Below are 16,903 nucleotides of genomic sequence, written 5' to 3'. Positions count from 1 at the left end.
TTTCTTATTTAAGCTCAATACTAATGTTGATTTTTTAGCGTTATTTTTTAAAGATTTTCGACATAATGCTCATACTATGGATACTCAGAACATTGCTCTCTACCTCCCCCAATGAAAAAAACAAAATCAAACAAAATCACGCCGCAATCTGCTTTCCATTTGATCTTAGTGTTTAAACAGTATTTTACAGTTAATTTGAAACTGTGGGCAACTTATTCTGTAATCAACAATCATATACTATATGCAACTAACACAATATATACCTGAAACATGCTTTTATCTGTTTGCATACTGTCATCACAAATTTAGGGCTGTAAAGCAGTACCTTTCTCATATTTGATTCTCTAGGGTATGGAGGGAACTATCTTAAATAAATGAATATATATTACCTGGGCTTAATTGAGGCATTTTCCCTTAGGGTTTTCTACATTATTGGAACCCATTGGAGTTAGTTATTTTTAGTCTTGTAACAACAAAAATCCTTTCCATGGACTATTAGGGTATGTATACATGTTCAGTATTTTCAGCAGAAAAATATGCAGCAAATCTTCAGCAAATACTGATGTGTTGGCAGAAAAAAGAAGCATAAAATACATGCATTTTTATGTGTTTGTGATGCACTTTTTGCATGATTTTTTGATGCATTTTTCCCTTTCAATAGTATGGGTGAAATCTGCAGTATAAAGGCTGAAGGAATTGACATGATGCAGATTTAAATCTACAGCAAATCTGCAAGGAAAAAATAAGCAACGTGTGCATGAGACTTCAGGAATCTCACTTATTTTGCTGGTACTAGGGAATCTTTCAGCTTTTGTGACAAATGTGCAAAGAAAACAAGTAACAAAAATTTGACAAAACCACAACGTGTGCACAAACCCTTATGTTGCACAACCTCCCTCGACAATTAAGATGAACTAAATGGGAAGTAAGAGTGTCAGAGAGAAGAAGCACTGAATCCGTCTGTTTTTTTTTGTGTTAACGATCTGTGGGGAACTATGCAGAGTCACAACTTATCAAAACTTTTGACATGGCTTTCTCTTGATATTTTGCTTCACGCTCAAAACCTTCTATCCAGAGGTCATGTGTCTGTGGTGCATCTGAAAACAGTCTGTAGTTCTCTGATAGTAACACTGAAATTATAACCATTTGTTATTTTTGATGTAAAATATACTGAAATATATACCAATTGTGACATATTCATATAATATATCAATATATAAAATAACATTCTGGAATTTGTTTCTAGCTTACATTTTTCCTGTTTTCAATAAACTAATAACTTAGTTTACCTGATTAAAAAATTTTAGACCACATAAAACCATTAACACTTATATGTTCAAAAAACGTTGAAACACCTTTTTCTTACCTTAATTTGAACTTAGCCTGTGTAAAATTTTTTGCAAGAAACACAAAATATGATAGAATATCCCCAGTCCTTATACTCCGATAGAAAGAACGGATAGCTATATTCCCATCAATTACCACTTCAATAGACGAGTTGCTGCTGGGGGTTTGGTACAGGTAAATGCTTCCAATTCTTTGCAATGGAGGTCCCGCATCATCAAAATAATTATGAGACATTTGGATTTTTCTTGTGTCCTTGACACAATTGCCTTTCTCATCACTTTGCTGAGTAGAATAATACAATTCCACTGGACTACCATCAGGTTGCTCCAACATCTTTTTATGTCCTGCGATAACTGTAGGTGGATCAAACCAGCTTGCCAGTAGCTCAAGGTCGGCAACGCACAATCCCAGGTCACCAGTCAACTTGCATGTGGCTTTAACTTCTCTTGTTTCCCGGAATGCAAACACTTTTACACAAGGAAGTCTTTCTGTAGTGCTATAATCATCCCAATCTCTACCCACAATATAAAACAAAACTTGAACTTTAGGTTTAAAGCGATAGATTTTGTCCTTGAGAATATATGCTTTAATCCTCCAGTTAAATGCAAATTTATCTGTAGATCCAAAATGGCTAGAAATTAACAGTAAATCCTGTGGCACTTCCTGCTCAATGAAGAATGGTCCGTAGGTGGCATTCATCACCGGTTGCTTCTTGGCCTTATAAATGAGAAATGATTCAACTCGAGACTGCAAAGTGGAATTCCTCATAATATCCTGGTTTGCTTCTTTAAGGAAAAAGGAAAGCTCACTCTGATGGATAGTGTAGCTCACTGGTAGATACGTCGGAAGCAAAGAAAACCTTTGTATGCTGTCTAATATCCCACGGCTTTCTGTCACTGTTGAAAAAGTATAAATATTTCAAGATGAAACTACGATCAAAACAATGGTTTTATAAAACAAGTAATAGATAAAAGAAATTCTTTCTCAATAACATTTCAAGGTACAGTGCATTTTACATGAGAACTTGATTGTTGGGAGACTGTTCAAAAATATTAGCAAGACCGACATAAATATTATAGTTGCAACCATGCCCGCCTAAGCCACCAAAAGCGCAAACAGAATAGGACATTCTGAAGAAACACATTTCTTCACGTTTCAATTGTTACTATTATATTTACTACAATAATTTTGTATTATTAGTACACAGAAAATATAGAAAAAGGAGAGAAAAAAAAGAACGAACTAATATAAAACTCATTCTGTAATGAGAACAACTTATTCAGTAAAGACTATGAAAATAAAACATGATTCATGACAGATGATAATATGCAAGAAAAATAATATGTTCTGATTAAATACACCTAAATTGGCAATGTTTCCACTTAATTTTGAGTAGTTTTAGTAGTTAATTAGCAAAATGAGTAAAAATGTATACTTAGCTACAATGTTTAGCATCATTTCATTGAATTTATTAATCTAACAAAGATCAGCAATGTTGGAGAATGCATCACTTATATTATTTTTTGCTAATTAAAACCATATAGTGAAATATGTACCGTGTTTTTCGGACTATAAGACGCACCGGACCATAAGACGCACCTAGGTTTTAGAGGAGGAAAATAATAAAAAAAAAAAAATTAAGCAAAAAATGTGTTCATGATGCACTTTTAAGAGGGAGGGGGTCTTCTGCTGACACTGGTATAGGGGTAATATCCCCCAATTCTGACAATATCCCCTATCCTGGTATACAAGCCCAACCCCCTTCCTTTTATACGTGGTCCCCATCCTGGTATGCCTGGCATCCCTCCATCCTGGTATGCATGGAACCCCTCCATCCTGGTATGCATGGCACCCCCTCATCCCTATCCTGGTATGCATGGCACCCCTCATCCCTGTCCTGGTATGCATGGCACCCCTCATCCCTGTCCTGGTATGCATGGCACCCCTAATCCCTATCCTGGTATGCATGGCACTCCTAATCCCTATCCTGGTATGCATGGCATCCCTAATCCCTATCCTGGTATGCATGGCACCCCTAACCCCTATCCTGATATGCATGGCACAGTAATCCCCATCCTGGTATGCATGGCACAGCAATCCCCATCCTGGTATGCATGGCACAGTAATCCTCATCCTGGTATGCATGGCACAGTAATCCCCATCCTGGTATGCATGGCACAGTAATCCCCATCCTGGTATGCATGGCACAGTAATCCGCATCCTGGTATGCATGGCACCCCTCATCCCCATTCTGGTATGCAAGGCACCCCTCATCCCTGTCCTGGTATGCATGGCACCCCTAATCCCCATCCTGGTATGCATGGCACCCCTAATCCCTATCCTGGTATGCATGGCACCCCTAATCCCTATCCTGGTATGCATGGCATCCCTAATCCCTATCCTGGTATGCATGGCACCCCTAATCCCTATCCTGATATGCATGGCACAGTAATCCCCATCCTGGTATGCATGGCACAGCAATCCCCATCCTGGTATGCATGGCACAGTAATCCTCATCCTGGTATGCATGGCACAGTAATCCCCATCCTGGTATGCATGGCACAGTAATCCCCATCCTGGTATGCATGGCACAGTAATCCGCATCCTGGTATGCATGGCACCCCTCATCCCCATTCTGGTATGCATGGCACCCCTCATCCCTGTCCTGGTATGCATGGCACCCCTAATCCCCATCCTGGTATGCATGGCACCCCTAATCCCTATCCTGGTATGCATGGCACCCCTAATCCCTATCCTGGTATACATGGCACCCCTAATCCCTATCCTGGTATGTATGGCCCCCTCATCTTTATCCTGTTATGTATGGCCCCCTCAGTGTTGCCCTGGTATGTATGGTCCCCTCATCCTTACCCTGGTATGTATGGCCCCCTCATCCTTACCCTGGTATGTATGGCCCCCTCATCCTTACCCTGGTTTGTATGGCCCCCTCATCCATACCCTAGTATGCATGGTCCCCCTAATCCCCATCAGGCTGCACATAAAAAAAATAAACACTCATACTCACCTTTCTTCTCTCTCCTCCAGCGCTGCGTCCTGTCTGCCCACACTGATTTCTCCATGTGAGCTGCGCATGACGTCACTGCCATGCACGGCTCACATGGAGAGATCAGCTGCCGGAAGTCACTGCTCCCCACGCCAGGTCTGTGTGCGCGGGGAGCAGTGACTTCACTCTCCTTCATAGCCTGCACACAGCTTAGCCATGCTGCGGCTCCTGCTGCTGGCGGGCTATAGCGTGTACCCGCTTATTAAAGGGCATGAATATTCACCCCTCCCCACGCCCATTGGCGTGGAGAGAGGTTGAATATTCATGCCCTTTAACAGCAGGCACAGGCGATTACGGCAGCAGCAGGAGCCGTGCTGCGGCTACACTGTGTGCTGCTATTAAGGAGCATGAATATTCAGTGCTCCCCACGCCCCATGGGCATGGGGAGCAGTGAATATTCATTTTCTTTAGCAGCGGGGACAGTGTAGGCTGCAGTGGGCGGCTGCTGCCTCCTGTGCCCCGCTCCTCCACCGCTACAGCTCCCCCCACACCCCACATATATATATACCCCCCCCAACATTCAGACTATAAGACGCACCCCCCATTTTCCTATGAGAGTGCATCTCATAGTCCAAATAATACGGTACTCACTTTTTTAACCCGTTTTTATTTTCAAATTGTAGTTTTTTTATTGTATTTTCTTTAATTATTATAGAGCAGACATATTGCCTGAGCTGCTGTTAAGCATTCAGCAACTACATGGACCATAGAAATTATGGTTTGGAGATGTTCTTCTAACCACTATGGGAGAGCTTTCTAGGCATTCTTTGTGATCTGTGGAGAGGTTATTTCACAGGAAGCAGGAGAATATGAGCTGTACCCATCATTTATTGCAATTCATATATTCCATATTATTTATGTATGGGTGTTCCCTTTCATTACATTTTTTCATCAAATGATAATGAAATGACTGCTAAAGTGATCTCAGGAAAAGGGGAATATAGAAAATAAAATATAGTGATAATGAAAATCTAAAAATAAAAAATAGTTTTTAAGAAATAGTTTTAAGTTAAATTATTTAAATAGGACATCTTACTACAAATTTATTTTTAAGGCCTTGTCAACTACAGGTGACCGGTATTTTACTGTATGTCCTATTAAGGCATGCTAAGATATCATATGGAGATCTTCCCTAATCCTACTCCATTAGCTAAATCTCTCAGTTCTCATCCTAAGGGATCACTCACACTGCTGTATAACATGGCCAGATGCTATCCGATGTGCAGATCTGCAATTATTTTCTCATGCCAATTCAGCATTTGAAAACAATTGCAACACGCTGTGAGTGGCTCCGATATTCGAATCACGTGCACCATTCAAGTCTATGGGTGCATGTGAAACATTGGACTGCACGCGGATGTCATCGAGAGAATCAGAACACACTCAGATGAAACGTGGCTCAAACTCTGGTAGAGTTTGAGCCGAGTGACATTAGTATAATCGGCTGGATTCTCTAGCATGAGCGGATATACGCCAGTGTGAGAATATCCTTAGAAGAATATGAGGATTAAATGAAAAAGGGTGTCTTGTTCTTCTTTGATATTGTGCAGCGATTTCCAATACCAGCTAATTGCAAAGGATCCATAAGAAAAAACTACATGAATAAAAGTCCAAAATGGGATGTATAATATGATATATATGATACGATATATCATATGATATGATATATCATAGGGATATACAAGTACAGATCAGCGAATAGATTCGTGGAGGATCAACTTTGAGTCAAATTTTCTAAAATTCGCAAATCCCTGCGAAGATTTGCGAAGATCTGCCAAAAAAAATGTAAAAGGGCCCTGCGCAATTTCACACTCTGCGAAGACTCAGAGAGTGGTCTTATAACTTCATTCATGACTGTGTGGGCTTCCTCATAATGCCTTGTAAATATCACATTGTCTAGCGCAGCTAATCAGAGGAGTATTCACAGCCAGTATAAAAGATGAGGGCAAGGTAAGGAGTGCCATTTTATGTGTGTACAGTGTAAGAATAGCGATCAGAGTACACAACTCATTACATATAGGGATAAAAAAGGCTTGATCTGATTGTGGTGTACTACTTCAGTACCGAAGAAGATTGAAAGTAGGAGTGATAGTCTCAGTCCATGAATAATAAATAATTGAAAGAGTCAAGTGACATCCTAGGTATATTCAGTGTGACTGAATTGATTGAACTGAAATATACTGCATTAACAACACCTTAACAGCAGCCTTTTTTATTCTTCACACACTGTAAACAAGGAGGGCAGTGCTATTTCTGCTACTAAAATAAAATCCTGAATCCTAGGCTGTGTGTCACAGAAAGTATGCTTCCTGCATTGTAAGACAGGAAAGCCATAATTTTTTTCTTTTTCATCCTAAAGAAAAATCCCAATAATCCAGAAATTTAAACAACTGTCTACCTCACAAACGGTGCGCCTTGTAAATATATAAATATTTCTGTATACTTCGTTGTTGTAATAGTCCAGTATTAGATCCCGTGAAGAATATGGGGGATATAATTGACTGTATTATAGATGGTCTGAGGTTACAGACTTCCTTCAAAATGTGAAGCTGAGACAGGACACTTGATTTAGCAGGTTGTCCAGCATCAAAAGTGTTAAGTGGAAAAACACACCACTAGCAGCCTAGCTGGGAACAAGGTCTTTCTGGCAGGATGAACCCCGTTCTAGCACCCCAGGGTGGGGAGATACGCAGAACTAGTAGAAGCCAGATAGAAAAACGGTGTTTGGTCTCTAAGCGTAACGGGGGAACGGCACAATCCGATAGCTCCAAAACCGCCTCCCTATGACTTTTCGTTGCGTTCCATCAAAGGTTTTGCAGTTTCAGCTACCAGACCCAAGGGGAAGGAAGCTAGTACCATCCCAGGGTGGTGGAAAAGGGAGTGACCAAACAACGGGTCAATTGCTCATTCAAGGCTGTGACCCACGGTTCTCTACTAAGGGAGGTCATGCCATCGTATCGTATTGGATATTTGAAGAAACCAGAAACCGCTGGCACCACACACCTCCAATGTGACTGTGCAGCACCAATGCTTAGCATCCACCTAGTAACTGACTATTGTATCATCTGCTTATACTTATTGTACTACCACTTGAGTTTTCATATCTGACCACCGTATATGTATATTCATTGTGAATATAGAGTTTTGGGTAGTGTGTCCTTAAGGTGAATAAATATCCAATTTAACCTTGGGCTGCTCTTTTATCTCGATCCACAAGTCCACAAATATGTTCTCGGTTTAACGTCACCTGCTACCAGGGCTGGCTTCGGGCCCAATATAATCCCGTTAACTGACCGGGCTTATATATAACGAGGAACTGGTGGCAGTCCTACCAGACTGGCAAGGCTCTTTTTCACTGGTGTTAGTGAAAGGGATCTCTCAGCCTGTCAGAGTTGTGAGCGAGTGTTGTGCCCATGTGGACAGGGGATGTCTTTGTAATACTATGCCAAGCTGACATTACACATACCCAGGGTGTACAGAACGTCACGTTGGTGAAATTGGGGAGATCGTATTGTGTGATGTATTAGTGACGTCAGGCGGGGCTGCGAGATCCATACACACGTCACCTGAATACAGTCTTTTGTGGGTTTTTCCTTTTGGGAGATGAACTTACCTCCAAACACCCTTTGTAAAAATCTTTGTGTACAGGTACTATCATTTGCACCTTCTGTGTATAAACAGCAGCAAGGCAAGCATCTGTCCCCAAAAAGAGAACAGTTTTGAACCAGTCATATAATTTACGTATCTTACAAGGTCTTGCAATTCGCAGAAAATTTATTTCATCTCTGGGAAAATTTGACAGAGCTGGCAAATTTCAATTTACAATTAATATACAGTATGTAAGATAGAATATAGATAAATATTCCTATTAATTTACATAACAAATTAGGTTATTACGGTATATTTTAAGCACAGTCTGAGTCTAATTTAACAATTAATGTATCATTATTGTCAAATTCAACATTACATCTGTGCTTACTGATGAAGTGTGCTATTAGACTTAGTCTGCATTCTGTCAAAAAGCAACCTGATCATGTCACTGTTTTAGTTATTTTACACTTGTTGATTACGAGCATCAGGGGACCTCTTAAAACCTTTTTGTGTTGACAGGCAAATACCTGTGATATACATCCCATTTTTGAAAAGTTGTCATTCACTATATCTCAGGACAAAAGCAAATCCAGAGAGTACTGTGGAAAGTGAAAAGTATATGTATTATTAGCATCAATACAAAGTATCTAATTTGTTACTGGACTATAAATCATAAACAAGTCACCTTTATTTATTGTGCTGCATCTAAAGAGGCACTAGGCCTATAATCTAGATTAGAGGTGTCCAAGGTTCAGGATGCCTATTAAGGCATCCCAAGACAGATTTCCAGTTGGCCGCAGTGTATAATGCATAGGCTTTTGGCTGTCGGCACTTTAACCATTTTAAAGCCCAAGACGTGCTAATACGTATCTGCGCCCTGGGCTTTAAGAGCCTGATACGTATTAATACGTCTTTGCGATCACGCCCGCACACAGGCTGTGCGGGCGCGATCGCCGCCGTGTGTCAGCTGATTGTCACAGCTGACACCCGGTGCTTTGTGCTGGGAGCGGTCCTGCACCGCTCCTGGCACATTAACCCCCGCAATGCTGAGATCGAAGTCGATCGCAGCATTGTGAGGGCAAGGGGAGGTGATAGCGACACTCACCTCTCGTGCCGGCCTCCAGCGCTGTCTGCCGCGGCTTCCCGGATGTTGCCATGACAACCCGATGTCGTCATGACAACATCCGGGTCACCAGACAGCAGGAAGATATTTTGGTCATGAGCAGTGCATGACCAAAGAATCTTCTGCATCTGCAGCGCTGACAGCCGGCATAGCACAGGGATGATGCTCCATCCCTGTGCTATACAGGAGATCAGAACAAAAAAAAGTGAAAGTCCCAAAGTGGGACAAAGAATAAAAGTAAAAAAACTGTCAGAAAGTGAAAAAAAAATTGTAAAAATATAAAAATAAAAAATAAAAAAAATAATCCACCAAAAATAAAAATATAATGTACCCATCAATAAATATTATTATGAAAAAAAAAAAAAACAATAAAAGTACACATATTTGGTATCGCCACATCCGGAACGACCTGACCTATAAAACTGTCCCACTAGTTAACCCCTTTATTGTACACGGTAAAAAAAATAAATAAAAAATGAAGCAAAAAACAATGCTTTATCATCATACCGTAAAACAAAAAATGGAATAACACGCGATCAAAAAGGTGAATATAAATAAAAATGGTACCGCTGAAAACGGCATCTTGTCCCGCAAAAAACAAGCCACCATACAGCTCCATGAGCCGAAAAATAAAAAGTTATAGCTCTCAGAATAAAACGATGCAAAAAAATAATTTTTTCTATAAAATAGTTTTTATTGTGTAAAAGCGCCAAAACATAGAAAAACGATACAAAATGTTGTACCACTGTAAACGTACTGACCCAAAGAATAAAGCTTCCTTATCAATTTTACCACATGCGGAACAGCATAAATTTTAAAAAAAAAAAAAACAATTCCTGAATTGTTGGTTTTTGTTTATTCTGCCTCACAAAAATCAGAATAGAAAGCGATCAAAAAATGTCATGTGCCTGAAAATGGCACCAATAAAAATGTCAACTCATCCCGCAAAAAGCAAGCCTTCACATGACTCTGTTGGCCAAAATCTGGAAAAATTATAGCTCTCAAAATATGGCGATGCAAAAACTAGATTTTACAAAAAAATGCGTCTTTTAGTGTGTGACAGCTGTCAATCATAAAAACCCGATATGATTCTGGTATCGTTGTAATCGCACCGACCCGAACAATAAAGTTGTCTAATCACTTATACTGCACGAGGAACAACGTAAAAAATAAACTTTAGGGTTAGTGTTGTGCTAGGGGTTAGGGTTGGGCTAAGGTTGAGGTTAGGGTTGGGCTAGGGTTACGGTTGGGCTAGGGTTAGGGTTGGGCTAGGGTTGGGATTTTTTTAAAAGTAAAAAAAAAAAAGATTATGATATGGCAACTAGTGTTGAGTGCAAGTGCTTGCTACTTGAGTTTGCATCGGGTGTTCGGGTATGCATTGAGTATCGCGGGTGCTCAAGTGACATGCTCGAGTCTCCGCCCCATATGCTTCGCGGCCACAAAAACCTCGTGGGGATTGCCTGCCATGCATGAGCGATCCCCGAATGTTTATATTTGGGTGTCTAATAACCATGAAGCATGTCACTCGAGCACCCGCGATACATGTTGCATACCTGAGTACCCGAAGCAAACTCAAGTAGCGAGCACTTGCGCTCAAGACTAATGACAACTTATTCAATATGATGACCTAATGTTCTCAAATTCTGTGTCGTACCTCTGGGTTCAAAATGTTCACTATACCCCTTGATAAAATCCTTGAAGGGTATAGTTTCCAAAATGGGGTCACTTGTGGGGGTTTCTACTATTTAGCCAGATCAGGGGCTCTCCAAACGCAACATGGCGTCCGCTCTTGATTACAGCCAATTTTGCGTTCAAAAAGTCACACAGTGCTCCTTCCTTTTTGAACTCTGCCGTGCGCCCAAACACTGTATTTTCCCCACATAAGGGGTATTAGCGTACTCAGGAGAAATTTCACAACAGTTTTTGAGGTCTATTTTCTCCTCTTATCCTTGTGAAAATAAAAAAATTGGGGCTAAAACATAATTTTTGTGGATAAAGTTTGATTTTTTTATTTTCACGGCTCCATGTTATAAACTTCTGTAAAGCACTTGGGGGTTCAGGGTGCTCACCACACATCTAGATAAGTTCCCTGAGGGGTCTAGTTTCAAAAATTGTGTCAGTTATGGGGGGTTTCCACTGTTTAGGCTCTCTAAACACAACATGGCGTCCGCTAATTATTCAAGCAAATTTTACAATCAAAAAGTCAAATGGCGCTCCTTTCCTTCCAAACCGTGCCGTGCACCCAAACAGTGGTTTTCCCCCACATATGAGGTATCTGCTTACTCAGGAGAAATTGCACAACAAACTGCATGGTGCAATATCTCCTGTTACCCTTATTAAAATTGGGGGCTGAAAAACATTTTTGTGGGAAAAATGTGAAAATTTTATTTTTACGGCTCAATGTTATAAACTTCTGTGAAGCACCTGGGGGTTCAAGGTGCTCACCACACATTTAGATAAGTTCCCTGAGGGGTCTAATTTCCAAAATGGTGTCACTTGTGGGGGGTTTCCACTGTTTAGGCACATCAAGGGCTCCCCAAACGCAACATGGCGTCCGCTAATTATTCAAGCAAATTTTACATTCAAAAAGTCAAATGGCGCTCCTTTCCTTCCGAACCCTGCCGTGAGCCCAAACAGTGTTTTTTCCCCACATATGGGGTATCGGCGTGCCCAGGGGAAATTGCACAACAAATTTTGTGGTCCATTTTTTCCTGTTACCCCTGCAAAAATAAAAAAAATTGAGTCTAAAGTAACGTTTTTGTGAAAAAAGTTAAATGTTAATTTTTTTCTTCCACATGTGAAGCACCTGAAGGATAAAGTTCTTGAATGTGGTTTTGAGTACCTTGAAGGGTGCAGTTTTTAGAATGGTGTCACTTTTGGGTATTTTCTATAATAAAGACCCCTCAAAGTGACTTCAAATGTGACGTGTTCCCTAAAAAAATGGTTTTACAAATTTTGTTGGAAAAATGAGAAATTGCTGGTCAACTTTTAACCCTTATAGCTCCCTAATAAAAAAAAATGTTGGTTCCAAAATTGTGCTGATGTAAAGTAGACATGTGGGAAATGTTATTTATTATCTATTTTGTGTGACATATCTCTCTCTGATTTAAGGGCATAAAAATTCAAATTTTGAAAATTGCAAAATTTTCAAAATTTTCGCCAAATTTCTGTTTTTTTCACAAATAAACGCAAGTGATAGCAAAGAAATTTTACCACAATCATGAAGTACAATATGTCACGAAAAAACAATCTCAGAATCAGGGGGATCCGTTTAAGGTTTCCAGAGTAATTACCTCATAAAGTGACAGTGGTCAGAATTGTAAAAATTGGCCTGGTCATAAACGTGCAAACCACCTTGGGTTGTAAAGGGGTTAATTTTTGTGGCTGGAAGATTGGATTAAGTCAGTGGACAAAGTCAAACTGTATCCTACAACAGCATTTAAAAGGCATCATAGCCGTCTGCTATCATAGACACCCCGTGACGTGATCACAGGGCATTGATGGGTTACTATGACAGCCGGGGGCATGCTAAACATGAATTTAAAAAAATAAATACATTTGAATCATCTCCTTTTTTCCCCCAGAAAATTAAGAAATGAAAAACAAAAAAAAAATGATATACAGGGTGGACAGAAAGTGTAATAAGGTTATGAAGGGGGAGATTTATCAAACATGGTGTAAAGTGAAAATGGCTCAGTTGCCCTTGGCAACCAATCAGATTCCACTTTTCATTCCTCACAGACTCTTTGGAAAATGAAAGATGGAATCTGATTGGTTGCTAATTGCTGCAATTTAGTGAGATTATGCTTAACGAAATTGAAGAAAATCTAGTAATTTTAGATAACATTATGTGGAGTGATGAAGCTTCTTTCAAATTATCCGGCCATATTAACAGACATAATTGTATTTACTGGTATAATGAGAACATGCGTTTAACATTAGAGCAACAACTAAATGAGCCCGGTGTCAATGTTTGGGGTGGTATTTCAAGTTTTGGTGTTTTAGGACCAATATTTTTTGATGGAACATTCACAGGAGATAAGTATCTCGAAATTCTAATGAATCAAGTTGTTCCCCAGTTACAGCAACAGCCTAATTCAAATGACCTTTATTTCCAACAAGATGGGGCCCCTCCACATTATTCAAGAGTAGTCCACGAGTATCTTGATGAAACATTTCCTAATAAATGGATTGGCTGAAGAGGCCCACTTGATTGGCCAGCACGTTCACCAGACTTGACCCCAATGGATTTTTTCTTTTGGGGAGTACTCAAGGACAAAGTTTATAGTCGAAAACCAAAAAGTGTCAGTGATTTGAAAAAATTACATAAGAGATGCACTTCAAGAAATTAATATCCAAAGAGACTTGTGCAAAAAAGTTGTTGAAGCGTGAGAGGCAGACTTCAAAGCTGTGCAAATTGTAATGGAAAACAGTTTGAGCACCTGCGTTGATAAAATTTAAGGGCTTTTGTATTATTGTGCAGAATAAAATTTAATCGTCAATGTTATTATTTTCTGGCCACCTATTTTTGGACCACCCTAATATATATATATATATATATATATATATATATATATATATATACAGTTATATGAAAAAGTTTGGGCACCCCTATTAATCTTAAGCTTAATGTTTTCTTAAAATTGGTGTTTTTGCAACAGCCATTTCAGTTTGATATATGTAATAACTGTTGGACACAGTAATGTTTCTGCCTTGAAATGAGGTTTATTGTACTAACAGAAAATGTGCAATCTGCATTCAAACAAAATTTGACAGTTGCATAAGTATGGGCACCCTTATCATTTTCTTCTTTTAAATACTCCTACCTACTTTTTACTGACTTACTAAAGCACTTTTTTGGGTTTTGTAACCTCATTGAGCTTTGAACTTCATAGCCAGATGTATGCAATCATGAGAAAAGCTACTTAAAGTGGCCACTTGCAAGTTGTTCTCCTGTTTGAATCTCCTCTGAAGAGTGGCATCATGGGCTCCTCAAAACAACTGTTAAATGATCTGAAAACAAAGATTATTCAACATAGTTGTTCAGGGGAAGGATACAAAAAGCTGTCTCAGAGATTTAACCTGTCAGTTTCCACTGTGAGGAACATAGTAAGGAAATGAAAGAACACAGGGACAGTTCTTGTTAAGGCCAGAAGTGGCAGGCCAACAAAAACATCAGAAAGGCAGAGAAGAAGAATGGTGAGATCAGTCAAGGACAATCCTCAGACCACCTCCAGAGAGCTGCAGCATCAACTTGCTGCAGATGGTGTCACTGTGCATCGGTAAACTATACAACGCACTTTGCATAAGGAGAAGCTGTATGGGAGAGTGATGCGAAAGAAGCCGTTTCTGCAAGCACGCCACAAACAGAGTCGGCTGAGGTATGCAAAAGCACATTTGGAGAAGCCAATTTCTTTTTGGAAGAAGGTCCTGTGGACTGATGAAACCAAGATTGAGTTGTTTGGTCATACAAAAAGGCGTTATGCATGGCGGCAAAAAAACACAGCATTCCAAGAAAAACACTTGCTACCCTCAGTAAAATTTGGTGGAGGTTCCATCATGCTTTGGGGCTGTGTGGCCAATGCCGGCACCGGGAATCTTGTTAAAGTTGAGGGACGCATGGATTCCACTCTTTATCAGCAGATTCTTGAAAATAATGTTCAAGAATCAGTGATAAAGTTGAAGTTACGCAGGGGATGGATCTTTCAGCAAGACAATGATCCAAAACACCGCTCCAAATCTACTCAGGCATTCATGCAGAGGAACAATTACAATGTTCTGGAATGGCTATCCCAGTCCCCAGACCGGAATATCATTGAACATCTGTGGGATCATTTGAAGAGGGCTGTCCATGCTCGGCGACCACCAAACTTAACTGAACTGGAATTGTTTTGTAAAGAGGAATGGTCAAAAATACCTTCATCCAGGATCCAGGAACTCATTAAAAGCTACAGGAAGCGACTAGAGGCTGTTATTTTTGCAAAAGGAGGATCTACTAAATATTAATGTCACTTTTCGGGTGAGGTGCCCATACTTATGCACCTGTCAAATTTTGTTTGAATGCAGATTGCACATTTTCTGTTAGTACAATAAACCTCATTTCAAGGCAGAAACATTACTGTGTCCAACAGTTATTACATATATCAAACTGAAATAGCTGTTGCAAAAACACCAATTTTTATAAAACATTAAGCTTAAGATTAATAGGGGTGCCCAAACTTTTTCATATAACTGTATATATATATATATATATATATATTTAATTACTGCATTAAGAATTAAAAAAAATAATTAACTTAATCGATTAACGTAGTAATGAGAAAAAAATCAAAACTGCAGAATTTGTTTAAAATTAGACTTCCCTAAAAAACTACAATAAAAAAAACGATCAAAATGGCTTCTATACCTTGGAATTGTATCAATGAAATGCCAGTTTACCACACAAAAAGCAATTCCAATCACAGCTCCATTTATGGAAGAGTAAAAATGTTATGGGTCTTGGAAATTTGTGTTACAAATGAATTTTTTTTTGTACAAACTTCGGAATTTTTTTTACTGCTTACATGAAAAATAAATATGCAATTTGCTATCTCCAAAATCATACTGTCTTGAAGACTCAGGTTTCCAGGTAATTTTTTACCAAAAAACATTGTTGGAATTGCGCGTTTTCCACTATTTCTGTGCGCTTGGAATTTTTCCCATTATGCAGTACATTATACAGTAAAATAAATGGTGTTATTCAAAAATACAATTCATCCCACCAAATAGAAGTCCTCCTTATACAACTACATCAATGGAAAAATAAAAACGTTATCACTTTTGGAAGAATGAGAGGAAAAATTGATCCTGAAGGGGTCAAAAATACCTACCGGAGGGAAGTCTACAGTAGGATTTGCCCCATAATCTCTACTTTGTTTCACGTACCTTCAGTTTTGGATTTCCTGCACAATTTTCTCTAGTAGTAAAGTTACTAAGGGTAATGTATTAAAGACTTTACATCACTTTTACATTGTAGAAATGCTGCAAATCATGGAGCATACCATATCTGTGCTCTAATTTTTTACACTAAAAAGTGGATAGGACTTAGTAAGCGTGAGACAGACTGATTTATACTTATACATGTCAGAAACGTCAACACCAATTCATAGTGTGCGTGCGCCTTTTAATAAATTTGGAGCATTGTACTCTAGCAAAAATAGATTAAGACTAGCATATGAAATGCCAATCTCAAATTACTTCCACTGTTACTTTGATCTTTTAACTAGACATACCATTTTGCCAGAAACATTAGCAGCAAAGTGATAATTTAATTTAGGAAGCCCTCCCTTTAGACATTTGACAGAAGCAGCTCTGAGGTAGAAGAATAACTTCAGTTTTCCAGTCATTCCCTATAATTGTTATAATTTATTTATAACATGACAGCTGTATCCTCTACTCATTTAGCCACATTCTGTTCATTACTTTTTATGCATTTCTACTTAACCTTTCTACTTAGTTCAGAATATTTGATTCCTACATAATTTAAGATTAAAAGATAGTAAGACGATCTGTAGCAAATACTTTAGCAGAGAACAGGTTAGACGGCATAGATTGGTGAAATAATGGTTGGGACTTAGATTTTGTGAAGAAGCAGCATAGTCTGTCTCTCTTTTTGGTCCATAGTTTAGCTGTCATAACAACACGTTAATGCACTGTAATTATTGCTACATGAAAAAATCAAACTTTTTAACATTTTCAAGTCCTAAACTGTCAATTATTGTGCTTTTATCTATCAAATA

At 39.1% G+C, this 16,903-nt stretch overlaps 1 protein-coding gene across 1 annotated transcript in view; it reads right to left on the bottom strand.

The window, feature by feature from the left end:
- LOC141260424 (transmembrane protein 132D-like) overlaps window positions 1-16,903 on the bottom strand; it is a 1,566,153-nt gene that overhangs the window by 1,070,139 nt on the left and 479,111 nt on the right. Inside the window, exon 2 of the mRNA XM_073676136.1 lies at window positions 1,367-2,243. Coding sequence (XP_073532237.1) covers window positions 1,367-2,243 — 877 coding nt within the window. The remainder of the gene's footprint in view (window positions 1-1,366; window positions 2,244-16,903) is intronic.

Source organism: Phyllobates terribilis, unplaced genomic scaffold (genome assembly GCF_046119375.1).
Source record: "Phyllobates terribilis strain yellow unplaced genomic scaffold, ASM4611937v1 Scaffold_1__5_contigs__length_1240528914, whole genome shotgun sequence".
Taxonomy (NCBI): domain Eukaryota; kingdom Metazoa; phylum Chordata; class Amphibia; order Anura; family Dendrobatidae; genus Phyllobates; species Phyllobates terribilis.
The sequence above is the reverse complement of the archived record's forward strand: the minus strand, read 5'-3'. Positions and strand labels throughout refer to the sequence as shown.